Source organism: Thermobia domestica, chromosome 17, assembly GCF_964235325.1.
Source record: "Thermobia domestica chromosome 17, izTheDome1.hap1.1, whole genome shotgun sequence".
NCBI lineage: Eukaryota > Metazoa > Arthropoda > Insecta > Zygentoma > Lepismatidae > Thermobia > Thermobia domestica.
In genome coordinates this window covers 83,300,287-83,319,756 of record NC_137470.1, presented here as the reverse complement: position 1 = coordinate 83,319,756, position 19,470 = coordinate 83,300,287, and the positions used below count along the sequence as shown (strand labels likewise).

General features: G+C 35.3%; 1 protein-coding gene across 4 annotated transcripts in view; it reads right to left on the bottom strand.

The window, feature by feature from the left end:
* LOC145673792 (b(0,+)-type amino acid transporter 1-like) overlaps positions 1-19,470 on the bottom strand; it is a 715,231-nt gene that overhangs the window by 14,894 nt on the left and 680,867 nt on the right. For all 4 annotated transcript variants that reach the window (XM_081743553.1, XM_081743550.1, XM_081743552.1 and 1 more), the window contains one exon: positions 3,209-3,377. In XM_081743553.1, coding sequence (XP_081599679.1) covers positions 3,209-3,377 — 169 coding nt within the window. The remainder of the gene's footprint in view (positions 1-3,208; positions 3,378-19,470) is intronic.

The following is a 19,470-nucleotide window of genomic DNA, read 5'->3' as shown; positions in this document are numbered from 1 at the left end:
GGAAATATATTCTTCCTGCATATCTATATCTTTATGTACGTTCTAAAATTACAAAAGCTGATGGTACAAATTTAACTAAAGATGATACTGTTGCACCAGTAAATAATTTCTTATATTCATTATTTAATCAAATTGATATTTCATTAAATGATAAATTAATTAGTTCTTCATCAGGAACTTATCCTTGTCGCGCATATATTTAAACCCTGTTAGATTATTCTTATGATGCTTCTCAAACATATTTAGCATGTGCCATGTGGCATAAAGATACTACAAAACATTTTAATAACAAATGCTGGTTTTGAAAAACATGCTAATAAGGTGAAGAATAGTAAATGTTTTGAAATGTGCGGATGTCTTCATGCTGATATTGTAAGTTTAGATCGTATGGTTCCTAATAAAGTAAGTTTTACTTGTGAAATTACATCGTAGTATAGAAGATTTTTGTTTAATGGCTTCTGAAAACATAAGTTATAATGCTGCGCTTAATGAAGTTATTCTTCATGTACAACGCATTGATGTGGCTGCAGATTTAGCTATACAATTAAATACGCGAATGGTTTTGGAAACGGCCTGGTTACCTCTCAGAAGAGTAGAAACAAGATCTTATACTATTCCTGCACAGATCAAGTCTTACAACCTTAATAATCTCTTCCTGGGTAATGTTCCTAAGAGCCTGGTTATTGGTTTCATCTCCGACACATCCTTCAATGGGAAATCGCATCTTAATCCCTATGAGTTTCGAACTTTAACGTTAACAAACTGCAATTACACGTCGGCTCAAAATAATTTTTTCCGAATCCCCTCCGCCCCTGATTTTAATAATGATTTATACCTTCTAAGTTACTATAGTCTGATATCACATACTGGTATATATTATCAAAATTATTTATATACTGTTACTCTTGAAGAATATCGTAATGGATTTGGTGTGTATGCTTTCATTCTGTCTCCAACAGGAACTTTTGATGACAATACATGGGATATTGTTCGTGATTCACCTGTAAATTTAAAAGTATTAGACTTTAACTGAACCTGTCACCGGGAGACTTTAAGTGAATCTGTCACATGTATTTTTATGCACAATTTGATTCCTTAGCACAAGTAGATAATGATAGAACTATTTATACTGCTAACACCTTTTAATTTATTCAGTTGAGTAAAATGTGAGTTGTTGTCCACTTCTCTGCATTCCACGATAACGATGATGAATTTACTGTAAAGGAGCTAGCAATTGTAAATCCTGACGTTTCGTTTTTTCAAAATTTGATATTTAAACCACCATATCCAATAAATAAGTTATCTGAGCCAATCAGAAGTAGAAAGTAGTATCTGAGTGAGAATGTATATAGCATTACCTGGCACGAAGGCGATGTAGAGTACTTAAGGAGATACTACAAATATTTACACATATGGAATAACTAGAAAGTGTTTTCTTCAAGAAATTCTTCAAAGAAATGTTACAAATTTGAAAGAAATAGATTGTCCAAAGTATACTGCTTTAATTTTTCACGTTCAGAAGTGTGCACATAATAAACATCGTTTCGGACATTATAGGTGGAGTCTTCATGAAGCATTACTGTATAGTGAATATGTAAAAGTATATGATTATGTTTTACATGTGAATAACAGTGATAATTACCTACCTACTAAAATTAAGAAAAATAATAATCTTCATCATGTATAGTGACGAATTGATAAAAGTGTTACTAGTTGATAAAGTGACTGGTGCAAGTTTTGCTGGAATTTACCCCATTAACCAACTTCCTGTAATGGTGGAACCGCCTGCTGCACTTGTGATTAATCTTGATACATGTGATCCAATTGGTACGCACTGGGTTGTAGTGTACATTCATGGCAAAAACAAGGTTATTACTTTGATAGTCTTGCTATGGACATTCCCAAGGAAATAAAAAACTTATCAAATAATACTAAAATATATTTTACAAATAGTCAACAATATCAGGACGAAGATTCTGTTTCGCGGATATCTTGTTTTATTCATTTTGCATCACATTATTCGCACTCAATCATTTCAAAAGTGTTTAAAAATTTTTAGCAAGAAAATTTGAAAAAGAACGATGATGTCGTTTATAAACATGTAAACAAAATTTTAAAAGAAATCTTACAATTATTGGTTAAATCTTGACGAAAGAATCTGAGGCATGCATTGTCATAGCCTATAAAAGTTGTTTTGATAAATCAAATGTTTTATTACTCGGCTCTGAGGCTTTGTGTGACGATTTCTGTACTTAACATAAACTTTACTTTCGGATACAGAAGTTTCTTGTCCAAAGGTATGTTAATTAGGCTTATACGAGCGTAAGTCAGATGTGGAAATATTTCACGTAAGTATAGGAAAAGATGAAATTTATACCTTTTTCATTGATGACATAAATGAAACATGACGTACTAACTCGGCATGGTATTGTAGGAAAGAGACTGAATAAATCCGCACTTCCATTAATTGAGTAATAAAAGTGAACTGAAATATTTTCATTGCCATTTGTTGTGTGTATTCAAAAGCGCTAGCTATATTTACACAAAGTTTGAAGCAAATTTCGACTAAAAAGATTAAAACAGATACGCAGAATAATGTTTATTAACACATTTGAAAATCGAAAGGATAATCAATAAAAGGTTACAATCAAAATTTTCTGACTTTCATAAACTTTTAAAAGAATTATTTTCTATATTAAATTGTGTTGCAAATATGATTACTTCCATAATATCCATGATTTACTAACATACGACTATAATATCCATGATATCCGTTAACGTGCTGCCATAATTATATACTAGTTGAAACATCATTTGTTTTCGTAGGGTAGTTAATATCTATGCAGTATACATGTTTAAAGGTGAAAATGGGTAAAATAAAGAAATGTATAGCAAGAGGACTTGCCATTCTCAGTTTCTAATGTGTAGAAACAGACGAGCAACGTCTTGGGCGTATTTTAAAAGAAATGAGCTTATTAAACTATATGAAGTCATAGGTTTGCAAACGAGAATTTTTACAGGTTATATAAAGTTGATATAAAGTTGAGAAATAACTCCACTCCAGAAGTTAGTTAGGAATATTTTTGAAAGTAAGTTTTGTTATATATAGATCAAGTAAGGAAAAGAAATTATCCCAAACATGTATCCAAGGTTATGTAATGGTTTATGCTATTTACAAGAAAGTAGAAGATAGTTACAGAAAACTTACCCATACAGTTTAGTTTCTTCTTATAATATATTAGAGGTATATAAACCAGTACTCCCATTGCTATGAAGCCCACTGCAAATAAATATTCACTTGTAGGATCCGTTATAATTGGTGTCAGTGCAAGGAACAGCGATACCAAAAGAATAAATATTGGTATCACTATAGGTACCTAAAATTTGGAAAAGTGAACTCAATATTTAATGTTTTCAAATATTTAGTAAAGAAAAATTTACATTACAAAATATAGTTATTGACAAAAAGAAGCATCAATTTGTTACGTGTTATATGCTCAAGCACCCTGAAATTTATTTAGAAAATTAAAGTACACCAAATTGAAAGAGATCAAGATTTTAGAATTGACGAGAATAAAAACAAAAAGATCTGTGATATCTATAAGTGTAATAGATTGCCTGCTCTCGGGAGAATTAATTTTGTGACATAGGCAATATAGAAACATTTACGCAATGTAGGAAATCATGGCATCGCAGGCTCATTATTAATTCTTGGTTGGTTGTGTGAGGTTCTTTAAAAGCAATCTCCATTTTTTAAAGTCTGAAGTTCTATCTAATCTCTAAAATAGAAATGCACCATTTACGTTATTGTAGAACGAGAAGATCATTTACGGAATGAACTGAATAAGGTATAAAATACATAAAACACATTTTCAAATTCACAGAAATATTATAATATGGCATCAAAATTGTTGATTGGTTTTTATCCACCTTCGAACTTGATATAAAATTTAACGTTCAGACAAAAAAAAAAAAAAAAAAACGATAAAAGTAAACCGGGCACATAAATAGTCTTTATTGTAGCTTTAATAATCAATGATATGATTACGTCAGTTTTATTTTGATTCCCCTATCTACATGAAGGTAATCATTATAACGTTATATAATAAATAGACTGCTGGTATAATGTACTTAGCAGAAACTATGAATAATTTATTTTTTTAATTTTCGACGACCAGACGTCTAGACGATTCACTATTATTTTAATCGCAATACGCGTATTTATTACCGTATTTACTCGCGTAATTTTCGCACCTTTTTTTAGAGGAAAAAAGTTGTTTTGAAAGAAGGGTGCGTAAATTATGCGGGGAAAAAATTAGCCACATCAGTGAACATCATCTATTTTTTTCCCAGTCAAAATAGCACGAAAATACCGGTACACATTTTCTTTGAACAAGAATTGACAACGAACAACTAATTCCAAATTTGTAGAAAAATAACATTAAAAAATTGAAAAAAAATGAAATGAAATCTTTAAGTTTTACGTCCCACGGTTATGCCGGTTAGGCTAAAGGAGACGGTGATAATGAGAGATGAGTGAAATGGTGGAATGAAGAAAGTGGGAGGAAACGGGAGAACCCCGAGAAAACCCACGAGCACGGTGTTTGTCCACCACAAAGTTCACGTGGCGGGGGCTGGGATCGAACCCGGGACCCCAAGCACCAGAGGTGAACGCTCTACCACTGAGCCACCGCGCCCCCCATTAAAAAATTGATTAAGAAGTCGTGTGGTTTCTTACAAATCACTGTCAAATCCTCGCGTGCGCAAATTACGCGAGGAAAATAAAATATACAGAAAATGCTCTTCAAAATTGGGATGCGAAAATTATACGAGGGCGAAAATTACGCGCGTATTTACGGTATATACTTGATTAGCTAAACTAGTAACTACATGTATTTTTATACAAATATTTCTTAAATACTCATTTCACACTGGAACTCTATTTCTGGATAGAAAATATCTCAGTTCACGATATCATAGTATACTAATATACCAGGTTGTCCCAGAAGTCCTGCAGCATCAGCACACTGACCTGCATGAGCTAAAACTTTGGGAGGATAGGTGGCTTCACCAGTGAAGGCAAGTACACTATATGTAGCGAGTGTTCCCGTATAGTCAAAAATGGCAACATGAGTGAGAACCAAATTGTAATTCGAGCTATGCAGTGACTTCTAGGAGAAAACCGCTAACTCCAAAAGCTTCAGAGCAGGAAGTTTGTTGTGTAGAGAATAAAGCAGTACTGCATCGATCAACACCTTCCCATTGGTTCAAAAAATTACTTCGGGTGATTTAAGCCTCGGGGACAAGCCGCGCAAGGGTAGACCACCGATGGACATTAACAGCCCTCAGTAAGATGCTGTGAGTGTTGAACCACAATCTAGTATACGTGTGTTGCCATTATTGCCAGCGAATGTAATAAAGGACTGATTTGGGAAAAAAGCTCATGCTGTGTATTTGGTGGAATATTGACGGGCTAATTCGTTTTGAATTTGATCCAAACGGTCATGCTGTAACAGTTGAACGGTACTGAACAATTACGCCGAGTGCAAGGAGGATATAAGACGAGGCACATGAGAGAAAACTAGTCTGTGAGCCATTAGTTGCATATGATAAAAATGCTTTTCGTGATTTCTGTCACTTTATAGTTTCTAGCTTAACTATCTCGGAAATCTGCTTTCAATTACGGAAGTGTTATAACGAATTACAAGTGCAAATAGCAACACGATTAACCAGTATTTCTTTTTCCTAACTTCGTGATGATTTTCCAGCAGTCTGACTGAAAAGAAGGCAAGATACCCTGTTCACAATACTTATTCCTTGTAAGAACTTTGACCATAGTAGAACCTCCCCTGTGGCTCTCCTTTCGTTAAAATGAGGTTGTTGACTAGGTTATTTATTGTTCACTCTGTGTAAACTTATGAATGTTTTGAGTACCCCCTAACGGTACATAAACATCAGTTGACGTTTGACCGTCATCTTTCATATCGCAGCTACTGTCACATTTGTCTTGTTAAACAGGGGCGCTTGTCGTCCGTCCCCAAGACATATTTTAGGCGAACTGAAATGATCCATAGTCGTAATGCCTCAACACAAGACCGACACACGATGTTAGCTGTGAAACTCACCTCCAAGAAGTTCCCCGTAATTGGAGCACTAATGATCTCTTTTAGTGCAATCGTTAGTGCTTCATTAGTGCCCCTTATACCACCAACACCCAACATCATTTTTCTATAAGTTAGGACGCTAGAAGCAAAAAACTTCCGGGAGGCAACTTCACGTTAACACCCAGAAAGCAGTGCAGTCGATAGTGCATCGTTAGTGCTTCTAGAAAACACTAATAATTTCTTAGTTCTTAAATAATAGTGTAGATATAACTAATTATATGTCAACAACATTACGAAAAGAAACACATTAAGAATTGTTCATTACTTGAAAATACCGCCAAATTCAAAACCAGAAATGATCTCTTCTACTGCAAACATTAGAGCTTCGCAATAGTTTGGACGCTAGAAGAAAATATTTGAGGGACTAACGTGATGTTAGCCACCCCCAGAAAGCACTTAGTGCAATTGATACTGTATCGTTAGTGCTTCTAGAAAACACTAATAGTTTGGTTTGTACTTCGTTATTAATGTAGATATAACCAATTCACTAGTTAACAAAGGTTTTGTTACATAAAAGGAAATACCTGTTCTTAAAGGAACTTTTTGCGCTGAATTCGAATATGCCCTCGGTTTTTCTCCATCACGTACGATTTTCCCGTAACAGAGGGATTCTCGGGAAAATCCCTCAAAAATTTCCCTTTTCGTTTATTTTACACCCCAAGATTTTGTCCCCTTGCATATACTAACATAGAAATTATATTTAAGTATACTTTGATTCATATTTAACAAACCCTCCAAGTTTCGTAATAATCGCTTTATTCTTTCTAGAGAAATAAATATGTTTGTATGTATACTGTGTATACTGTTTATTGCACCTTATATTAATGCTTTCAGATCTCCTAAGTTGAGGTAAAACGTTTTGCTTTATTACCACAAACACATATATAAAATATAATACAATATAATTTACAAGTGTGACAATTTACAATAAACAATAATACAAATGTACCAAAAGGTCATGAAAAGACAATCAAAACTATCACAATATATGAAACTTCCATTGGGTTACAAAAACGTACACTACTTCCTTCTTTTGTAAGAAATGTTGCATTCTCTAACAAGACCCCAACAATAGTCCCCCATCATTGAAGGATCCCATCGTCCCTGGTACCTTTTCTCCATTGCCATTATATCTTGGTGGAATATTTCCCCCTGTTCGTCGCTGAGAGCACCTAGGTTAGCAGGAAAGAAGCTGAGGTGGGAGTGCAAAAAGTGGATTTTTAAAGACATCCTAAAAACCCAACTTTTTGTATTTCTGTATCATGTCCTGTACGATTTCTGTGTAACTCTTAGCTTTGTTATTGCCCAGAAAGTTGCGCACAACACACTTAAATGCTGTCCAGGCAGCTAGCTCAGCACTGTTTAACTTGCTGTCAAAGCTATCATCAAGCATTAATTTCCTAATTTGGGGACCAATAAACACTCCCGCTGAAATCTTAGCATCATTCAGGTTAGGGAACTTATCTCGCAAATACTTGAAACCTTCACCAGATGTGTCCATGGCTTTGACAAAGTTTTTCATAAGTCCTAATTTGATATGAAGTGGCGGTAGTAATATCTTTTTAGGATCTACCAAAGGAGCGTATTTGACGTTGCATTCTCCAGATACGTAATTCACTCTAGGTTCCCATTCCTTCACTTCATAATGTTTGTCATCAGCTCGGCTATCCCATAAACATAAAAAACATTGGTACTTCGTGTAACCGCACTGCAGTCCTAATAAAATACCAACTACCTTGAGATCACAACATATTTACCAACAATGGTCCTTGTAATTTATAAGATTTAGCAAAGTTGACATGGTGTCATAGGATTCCTTAATCTTCACTGAGTGCGCAAGTGGTATAGAAGGTTTTCTATTTCCATTATGAAAAAGGACAGCTTTAAGGCTGACCTTTGACGCGTCGATAAATAACCTCCATTCTTCTGGAACGTAAGGAATTCCTAGCTCCGCCATCAACCCATTTGTATCCGTACATACGGACACATTATCTTGCATTGAGAAATAGCTTGAAAATTGAACATGCCTTTTCCTGTACACTGATATGTTCGTTTCTGCATCCAATAAGTTCCACTGCTGGAGCCTTGATCCCAGAAGTTCCGCCTCTTGTTTTGTCAGGTGCAAATCACGGACTAGGTCATTAAGTTCACATTGCCGGATGAAATGTGGCTCGCGAACACAGTCAGGGATGAACGTTGGATCCTTGGATGTACATGTTGATGTCGATGGTTCATCAAGGTCATGATGATCATCAGAGTCTTTTGGCCATATCTCTTCCCAGTTGGTAGGGGGCTCGGGAAGTGGAAGTTCATCCCCGTGCGGAATAGGTCTAATTGCGGATTTAACGTTGGGATAACTTATTGTGTATTTGCTTTTTTTAGAATGTCCCTTAACTACTGTAAGACAAAAATAACAATCATCCAGATGGTTGGTGGGTTCTCTCCACACCATTGGTACAGCAAATTTCATGAACCTCCGTTTCCCTTTGGCCCATGCAAGTAAAGTGACGTAGCACGACGCACAAATTATGTTGGGTGCCCAAGTTTTGTCCTGATCTCCCACACGACATCCGAAATATATATAATATGCTAGTTTCACCGACGGCGTAATGGATCTACACTGTTCTTTAACTACAAACTGGCCACACACATAACAAAAACTATTTGGTGAGTTAACACACGAACACCGTCCTCTTGACGCCATTGTACTGATCACAAACTAAACTTCTGGTCTTAGTTGGGTATAATGCCGTTAAGATCAAAGATGAAAGCACTCTTAGTAGCAAAGACAACTTTGAAAGTGAAGTAGTGTTAAACCACACGTCAATATAAAAATGTACAAAACTCCCTCACCAGGTGTCAAGAACACAAAAAAGAAAGAAATGTGCGGGGGGAGGGGGGAAACGATACCGTAGTGGAAAATTCAGACTGCGTTAGTTCATTGTTGTCAACAATGAGTCTGTATTCCATTCTTTCTTTCTTTTGCATTCTGTTACATTTGATAACAAATATTGATAACCATTTCATGAACAAAACGAAAAAACTTGGAGAATTGTATATATATGTATTAAGATATACATATACTGTACGTTTAAAAAAATATACGTTGGAAGTACATTCTATTTTTATACACGTTTCTAATTTACAGAGAGCAATACAAGTGTGTTGTTGACTAGTAAATCGTTGTTACCCCAACTCAGGAGATCTGAAAGCATTACTATCAGGTACAATAAACAGTGCACACAGTATACATACAAATATATTTATTTCTCTAGAAAGAACAAAGCGATATTTACGAAACTTTTAGGGTTTATTAAATATAAATCAAGGTATACTTAGGTATAATTTCTATGTTACTATATGTAAGGGGACAGGAGCTAGGGGAATAAAATATCTGAAAAAAGGATATTTCTGAGGGAATTTCCCGAAAATCCCTCTGTTACGGGAAAACTGTACGTGATGGAGAGAAACCGAGTGCATATTCGAATTCAGCGCAAAAAGTTCCTTTAAGATCAGGTGATTTTTCTCATATAACAAACAAAAAGTTTAAATTTGTTAACTAGTGTTATATGTGACGAAACTGTCATAAGAAATACATGGGGAATTTTTCATTGCGTCAAATTCAAAACCACTAATGATTCCTTCTAGTGGAATCGTTATAGCTTCATTAGAGCTTCGTACCACACCAAGTCACAATATTAATATTTCAATAATATTGGTGATAGGAGCAAAAAACTCTATCCCCCCAAGAAAGCACTAATAATGAAAGCAAGTGCGATGGTTATTGCCTCTACAAAACATTGATAGTTTCGTTAATGCTTTACCATAGTATAGATATGGTCAATTACATATCACGAAACTTCCGTAAGAAGCAAATGGGGAATTTTCCAATGCATCAAATTCCCACCAAATTCAATAGTATTAATGATCTCTAGCAGAATTGTTTGTGTTTAGATAGTGCTTGCTAGTACACAAAGTCTTAACATTAATGCTTTCCATCATGAATGGTTTTCTGCGGAAGGGGTAGCGTGTAATTAAGAGCCCCTAAATTTTATCTTCTAGTGTAAATAATATTGAAGCACTAATGTTGGAAGTTCTGCAATAAGACTCACTAATGAAATACTAACCACTACACTGTATGTGCTTGTAAATTTGGCGGGAATTTTACAAACTGTAAGTTGCCGTGTTACTCCTGCACGCATCTCAAAAAGTACCAAACTTTTCACATTGTTCTTGTTTCGTTAGTACACATTAGTGCACTAAAAACTTACGTTACTGCTACGATAGTATAGAAGTTATTATTTAAGAACTCAGGCGGGGCTAACTTTATATTTTTGAACTTTTACGCAATTTTACACTAATATGTCTGACAGAAATGTGTCAAACTCCAGCGGTTAGTGCATTATTAAGGCTCTATAAGACACTAACCACTAACGTTTGTGCTATTATACTTTAGGAGTTACTAGTGAATAACACACTCGGGGCTATATTTAAATTTGTTCACCAAAAGATGAGATAAACGTCAAAAGTTAGTGCAGCATTAGTGCTCCGAAAATCACTAAGGATTAACGATTAGGAGTTATTAATTAACTCGGGAGGGTGAACTTTTGATCTTTAAATTTTTATACAATTTGACAATGTCAGGAACGAGAGGAACAACAGCAGTGCATTTTAGTGCTCCATAAAACAGTAAGCACTAATGTTAGTGCTGTCATAAAAACGAGGAGTTATTGAATAACTCAAACGGTGAAGAATTTAAATACATAGAGTTTTATACTAATGCTCCCAGAAAGGTAGTACAAAAGCAAAATGTTAGTAATAGTTAGTGCTCTAGTTTTTTAAGATTAGTTTTTTAAGTAAACACAAAGTCTTGCAATTAGTTTAGAAACCATTAACAGTAGTCCGACCTGCAAATTAATTAAAGTACGGATGTATCATTCAGGAAAGAACCCAACCCCAAATTAAAATTTTGGGGTTCTAACAGGGCCTGAGCTCCTAGGTTCCGGCGCCACTGATTGATACTTAATGTTACTTCGAAAGAAGAACTTGTCCGATTTCATTATTCGTTAAATTACTTTTGAAAATGCTAAATATTGGTATGCAATAATTTATTGAATAATATGAATATTATTTAATATTTGTAAATATTAAAAATATTAAATTCGATAACACTCAAACGAGTTGTAGAACTTATCCGTACTAAGCGTATTTCCCCTTAGGTTGCAAATATAACTGAGGGTTCCTGATTTGTTGATTATTATTTATGAAAATTTTGATGATTATTATTTGTGGCACTTCTGACATACGCAATTTTGATATCTCATGATGAAATGTTTCGCAGAGTCCGTGCCAACTCAACCATTGTTTTCAGGAAAATATGAAACACATGTTCCTTTATTTCGAGTCTGGAATATATGTGCACAATTTCGTTCGCTTCCGTCCATTTTTTTGATTTTCGGGTGTCAAATTTCAAAGTTTTGGGTGGGTGCTTTTGTCCCCTAAAACCGTTTTTACCACAGAAAATAAGAAAATCACGTTTTCGTTTGTGGCGTATTGCGTCTAATTAAAGTTTAGTTTCAACTCTTTATGTCCTTAAGGCACTTTCGACATACTGTTATTAGCACTTTTGATATTTTGCGATCTTTGCGTTTAATGTTCCACGATTATATCTGTTAGGTTAAGAGAGACCATTATTAAGGCAAACGAATTATGATGGACGCATTAGTGGAAGGAGAAAGTAGGAGGAAAATGGAGAAAACCAATGAGCAAGATGTTGTCCACCTAAAGCTTACTTGCCTTCGGAACGAACCAAGTACTGCATCCTGGGATCATATTTGGAGTCGGTTGGTGAGTCAAGTGGTTCAAGTTTTTCGAGTTTTCAACCTCCTGAGACCCAGCGTTCCCTATAGGAAACATGTAGGTGTTTAGTGTCTTTCTTTATAGCAGTAATAGGAAGGCGGGTATTTTTCTTGAACGTGTAGTTGAAGCTGGCAACTATGTGACCGCGTAGCGAATATCGATGTTCATTTGTTTTCTTAGGACATCAGACAGTGGGAAGTCAAGGAAGGTGGCAGAAAACTTCGCGGCTGCATCTCGTAAAGGTAAATATTTGTTTAGAAATATGATTCTTTTATTTGATTTTATGTATTGTTGCTTTATGTACGCACAAGTAGTGTATTGTTGAATTATCGTAACAGTCATTTTTTACTACTTACAAAAATTTAAAAAACGAGTCCTTATTTTCGATGTTCCCTATAGGGAACATTGGGTCACCAAATTGACGAAAGTACATATAGATGATAAGAGTACATTTTCTGAAACTAATGTGTATGTCCTTGATAAATATTTAGCCTACATCTATGCAATACGTTAATTTACGTAAGTAATGATCTAAATTCATGCTATGTTTTAAACTATTTAAAATTTATCTAATTAAAGAACTATTACAGCCAAAATTCCTTTCTGGTAAATGGTAAATTTCCACTGTTTCCACATGGTCTAATTCTGTAACCAGAGACGACGATTGCAACCAAGATTGTCCCCCTATCTTGGATAAGTAAGCTTAGTGCATGAATTGACAGAAATGATGATAGAATATTGTGCATAAGATTAACCTAAAATGGTGATTTCCACTATTTTTTTAAAAAAATATTTCAATTTGAAAGTCTCTGGAATAAATAAATATATCGATATTTTTAAGATCACACAAATAAAAGTGATATAGGAAATTTGAAAATGACATAAGCTAGAAATACTAGAAACGAATCCGCGCCAATTTGGTTCGATTGGCTTCAAAATTGCCTTACTTAGCTTCTCTATATATGCAATAGTTGGATCGGAATTCAACTATCACCTTTGACATCTGACTAGAAAATCGTGAATGGATCACTCAATTCTCACACAACTTGCATATATGCAGAAGCTGATCTTGACACCACACCAATCAAATTGGTGAGTGGACGTTTTCAGTGTTTGTTGCACGCGTTGTTTCAAAATTCCAATATCTCAATTATTTCTTCGAACGCGAAATAAATATTTTGTGAGATTATTGTTCTAGGGTAATTTTTAAAATTGATTCCAAAATCCATATCTGAGCGGAAATCCCCATTCAAGTCAATTCGGCATTACTTACTCTTTGATTATAATTCAAGGCTTATTTTTCCGTATTTTGTCTTTACGCAGCTAAGAAAATACACAATGAATTTAAATTAAGATGCGTAGTATCTTCACCCAATCTAAATGGAAACTGAGCTCCTAGGATTTGAAAAAAAATATTTTGCAAGTTAATCTAACGCGTTTCGAGTATATTAGATCTAATATATTGTAATGTATTTTTATTTCGTAGGTCTGACAGACAAACAAATTCAAGAGGAACTATTGTTCGATGGAAATGACTCAAATTTGGATCTCTCTGATGAAGATGAAGAGGAGTACTTGGACCTGATTCCGCGGGATTATGTAGAGGACAGCATTCAATTTGTAAATCAAGATGAATCAGATTTTGAAGAACAAGACTCTCCAGTTCACCTAGAAGGTATAGGACGTCCTACGCGGTGGAAGCATACAAATGTTTTCCAACCTTTGTTCCCTGCTCCTGATTTTCAACCAGACGTCTCCGATGTAAGAAAATGTCGCCCGATCCAACATTTTAAATAGTACTATCCTGGTGTTTTTTACGAGGACGTTATTAAAGCAACTAACAAAATGTATCGTGTTAAGACTGGGAAGATCTTAAACGCTACGCCTGACAAGATCAAAAAAATATTTGGAGTTATAGTTATGATGTCGTATTTGAAGTATCCTTCACTGGACACAATTTTGAAATCAGATAATCCTGAAATGAAAAATCTGACCATCGGTGAAAAGGCTGTTATGAAACTAACTTCATCTCTTCCGGAAGGTTGTACAATATATATGGATCGATTTTTTACGTCCATTACACTCCTTGATTTACTTCATTCGGAAGCCAAGATGCAGGGAACTGGTACCATAAGAAAAGGAAATATTCCCCAAGCTGTACGTTTTAAATCTGACAGGGAGTTGCAGTCCCTAAGTAGGGGAAGAATTGATCAGGTGGTTAGAAATGATGGACATATATGCATAACAAAATGGTTTGATAATAAGCCTGTGCTCTTGGCATCTTCCGTAGATGGTTGCTTACCATTCGATGAGTGTAAGAGATGCTGTAAGAAAGAAAACAAAGTATGTGACTGTCCAGAGGCCAAAAATTGTAAAAAGTTACAATTCTGAAATGGGAGGTGTTGATCTTTTGGACAGAGTTATCTCATACTACAGAATTCAAACACGAAAGAGGAAATGGACAGTCAGAGTTATTATGCATCTCTATGACTTTGCCATTGCAGCCAGCTGGTTAGAAATGAGGCAAGATGAAATAGTAAGAGGCACACCTAGAAAGAACAGATTCAAGTTTCTTGACTTCAAAATGTCTCTTGAAGAATCCCTTCTCCATGACACAATGAAAATGAAAGACAATGGAGAGCCAGAGCCAGAGAACGAAACCGATGAAGAAAGTGAAATGACAAGAAATCCACGTAAACGACAAGCAACAAGTCCCCATCCCTCAGCTGAGTTCAGGAAGAAAGGTTCTCTTCATATGCCCGAAATTATGGATAGCGAAGCACATAGATGTCGACTTCCTGGATGTAAGATTAATAAAGCCAGAGTTCTGTGCAAGGCATGTAATGTTCACTTGTGCCTGGTAGCTAATAGGAATTGCTTCAAAGAGTACCACAGCATGCTGTAATTATTGAGAACAATATATATAAAAGTAGACGATAAGGTCATATTTCAACGATATCATAAAAAGGTAGTTTATTGTACGTATTTTAAGTGTGTATCTATAACTGTGTATGTATGTATAAAATTTACACTCTATTCTTAATCTTTGTAATGATTTATTGTACTTATAATTGACAAAGAATAGTAAAATAGTTGAAATAAACATTGACTTATTCTTTAAAAAAATACTCTCACAAAACATGAGCTGGAGGCCCAATGTTCCCTATAGAGAACATTCAATTATGACAACATAAACAATCTGAGTTGATAATTTTTTTTCTTGAATTGACTTTTACATCTGATTTTCATCTAATAAATGCATTTTTGATGACAAAATTCATTTTAGTGTTGTCTTGGGTCTCAGGACGGTAAAGTGGGTCAGTGGGTCGTGGTCAACAGCATGTGGCACACTGCGACCCACCACCCACCATTACCCACAGCGACCCGCCTCCTGCCGTGACCCACTGTGACCTCCATGACCCACTTTAATCTACCGACCCACTCTATTTATTGCATTGTAGACAGTATCTTCTGAACTGTATATATTTTCCCCCTCGACCCTAACCATAACAATTAAATACACTTTTCAGATTGCTTGCAGTTTGCTGTTGTATGTATTGTGTATGTATGTATTGTATATTATAGTAATAGAAGAAAATTGTCACCTTGTTGGAATTAAAGAAGAAAATTGAAGAATCAGCTGAGGTTAAATTTATATCATGGCAGTCAAGGTGGAACAAAACGTGCCATGCGGGGTTTCTAACCCGTTCTTCTTCCTCCCCCTACTTCTCCTTCTCCTCCTCTTCCTACAACAACAACAACAACAACAACAACAACTACTACTACTACTACTACTACTACTACTACTACTACTTACTTCTTATACTATGGATTCGTTTAGCAAAACTTCACGCGTAAGTAAGTGAATCACTTTTTTTTAGTATTATTTACCTTATTTTAATGAAAAAAGTGTTATGAAAACTTAATAAAAAATAAAAAAATTAAAAAAAGGTTCCCTGTGCCTGGTTTAGCCACGTCATAAGTAACTATAATTACTAACTGGTTGTGCTGGAACGCTCGTCCACGAAAACCGACAGTAATAGGTGGTTGATTTCTGCTATATTTGTGCTACATGGCAAGAAACGGATAACTTCATCTAACCATAACCGAACATTTAGCTCCTATGGCTAGAAGAGAGCGTCGGTAAAAATATGCTTCTGAACACTAATGCATTTGTCTACGTTTTACTCCCAAGGTCTCCATTAACCTTGCTTTTTCATTTGTTTCTGTTTACTTACCTGAGATGAGTATCTCTAACTAGGAAACCTTTTCTGGTGTCACACGAAATATGGAACGAGACTATGGTCACTCGATTTGTGTTAGTGAATACGAAAATCCATGGGCGGGATAAACCTTCGGTCGCAACCGTTCCGTACTTATGTGGGGAGGAGTAGGGGCACTGCCAACACAACACATTGTGGATAATGAGACAAAATATGCCGCGAGGTCGATGAAAATATGCATAGAAGCACAGTTAAATATATACTACAATTTGACATTACACTTGACAATACTCTGACAAGTAAGGGCAGAGGCGTAGCACTTAACGACAGAGGAGGAGGGTGGGTAGCGTGGAGTGTAACGTAAGGGAAAAGTTCCATAGAAAGAATGAAGACATACGAGTCATACTTGAGGGCAATAGCATAATAATTTATCGTGGACATGGCCAGGTACATTGTTGGAAAGTAGAAAGGGAAGGTGGCAACGGCCCCCCTCCCTGAACTGACCTGAACTGTGCAATGTATAGTGGTGTATTGGAGTACAAGCTAGAAAGCAAAAAGAAGTTTAAAAGAAATACGTAGTTCCTTTTTTCGTGTCCATACGTCCTGATCAAAAACTAAGGGAAAAAGGAGGGAAAATGAATATATGTTTATCACCTAACAGCTGCAAGAAAGATTAAAAGAAATACGTCGCTCTCCTGGAAGAAAAATTTGTATCAATATACAAAATCTCGGTTACGTCTTTCTTTTTTGTTTTTCTGTGATTACTATTTCTATTTTGACAATTGGTTTTTCTATTCCTACAATGGTTACCTCTACGTACAAATCTATTCTTGATTTTGTCACCCAAGCTGCGGTTCCTGTCTACTTTGTGATAACTCAGATTACGTGACCGTGATTTACGACTCCTTTTGTATTTGTTGCAGTCTTTTCGTGTGCGATCTTGGTTCTGATTTCCTTTAAATTTCGTATTGTTTACAATCTGGTCTTGTCATCTTTGCTTATTACTATAACAATTGTCTCGTTTTCGCTTTCTCTCACTGTGGTTTGTGGTAGCTGTTTTAGTGCGCTTGCGACCTCTGTCGTCTACAATCATAAGTTCGTAATTGTCACTACTACTACTAGGGATGTGATTAGATTCTGAATAAGCAAAATCATTATCAGGTTTGTAAAGAGATTGGTTGAGAATGTCAATTTCAGATTGTGATTCAAATTCCTGCGCATCAATTTCACTACGAATATCTGACTGTGATTGGGGTTCAGATTTCGGTGTTTTGTTTTCAGCATTTTTTATTTGCTGCTATTTTCGCAACATTCTTTTGGTACTGTATCTAAACTCTGACCTGATTCATTCTTTGATTCAACGAGATTCTCATTATTTTCATCCAGTTTTCGTTATAACCTAGCAAAATTCTCTCTATTCTCAGCAAGGAACTCTTCATATTACTTTTCTACTTGATCAAAATTCTTTTGAAAAACTGAAGATATTTTAGTAGACAAATCTTCTTCGTTGTATGCCATCTTGAACAAAACAGAAAAAACTGTCACTAAAGTATATAATTCAAATCACCTGAAAGAAAGGCTATTATTATTTATTTTTATTTTATTATTTTTCAAATTCCTGCTACTAAGCTGAAAGAGAAGTGGCATATTAAAATATTGAACTTTTAATTGTTTGAGCACCAATGGTCTCGATTCGGGTCGGTAGTTCGGGCGTAATTTATTTTATTTATTTATTTATTTATTTATTTATTTAGTCTTATTTTACATGGCGAAGTTAAGGCTAATCATGCCTTGTCTCCCACTTGACCATGCAATGATCATAATTAGTTATACAATAATAATAATAAAATATGTATAAAATATATAAAACACTCCCAATCACACACATACACACACATACACACATGCAACACATCACCTGCGCACATGGATTATAACAAATAACTACATAATATAGTCACATTTATTTAGTGAACAAAAAAGAACAAATAAAAATCAGCATTTATTCAGATATTAGTAAGCCTTGATAGGAGGATCTGCTCAACCGACTTCTTAAATAGATTGATTGTCTGAGATTGCCTTGTGTTGGATGGGAGGTCATTCCACGCACGGATAGTAGATGCAAAGAACGCATTTGAGTAGAATTTTGATGAATGTAGTGGAAGGGAAAGGAGTTTATTTACACCTGATCTTGTATTGTGATCGTGGTGAGCATTTAGTGGTTGCACGCGTTGAAATAAGTAGGAAGGTTGTTCAAACCGCAAAGTCTTAAAGAGAAGTGTGAGTCGATGCAAATAACGCCTATCGGCAAGTTTCAAAAGGCCCAGCTTTCTGTAATATGGAGTTAAATGATTTGATCGTTTGAGATTATAAGCAAACCGTATACAGGCATTTTGGATACGTTGCAAACGACACGCTAATTCTTCATTTAAGTCTGATAGAGCTACATCACAATATTCAAGGTGAGGAAATATTAGAGATTTTACAAGTAGTAGCTTTGTTTCAGTGGGTAGAATTTTCTTTAATCTAGTGAGTGAATGCAAGGACCAGAACGCTTTCTTACATACAGCGTTAATGTGAGGTTTCCACTCAAGAAATTGATCTATTATTACTCCGAGATTTGTAACAGTTTCAGAAAATGGAATAATAGTTCCATTTATCTGTACTGTTGGTATATTCGAACGGTGCATTTGTATGAGTCGTTTAGAGGAGACGCAAATGCACTTCGATTTAAGTGGATTTATGGTTGACCCATTTTCTTTTGACCACAAGTAAATGCGATGCAAGTCGTCATTCATTTGTTGAATTGAAGTTTTCAAGTTTTCGGGTAAACCTGAGATATAGATTTGAAAATCATCTGCGTATAAGTGATACTTGCAGTATTGTAAGACAGAAGGAAGGTCGTTAATGTACAGACAGAATAGGAGAGGGCCAAGGACGCTTCCTTGAGGGACGCCGTGAGTGAAATTCCGTAGTGCAGAAGAAGTATCGGCTACGGTTACAAATTGCTTCCGTCCCTGTAAATAATTTTTAACCCATTTTATAGCACCATTGGAGAAGTTAAATTTCGTCGCCAATTTATGGAAGAGAATCTTATGTATAATTGATTGAAAAGCTTTAGAGAAATCTAGTAGAGTAAGAACAGTTACTTGCTTTCTATCCATTGCTAGTCTAATGTCGTCAGTGACATAAGTAACAGCTGTAGCAGTACTGTGGTACTTTCG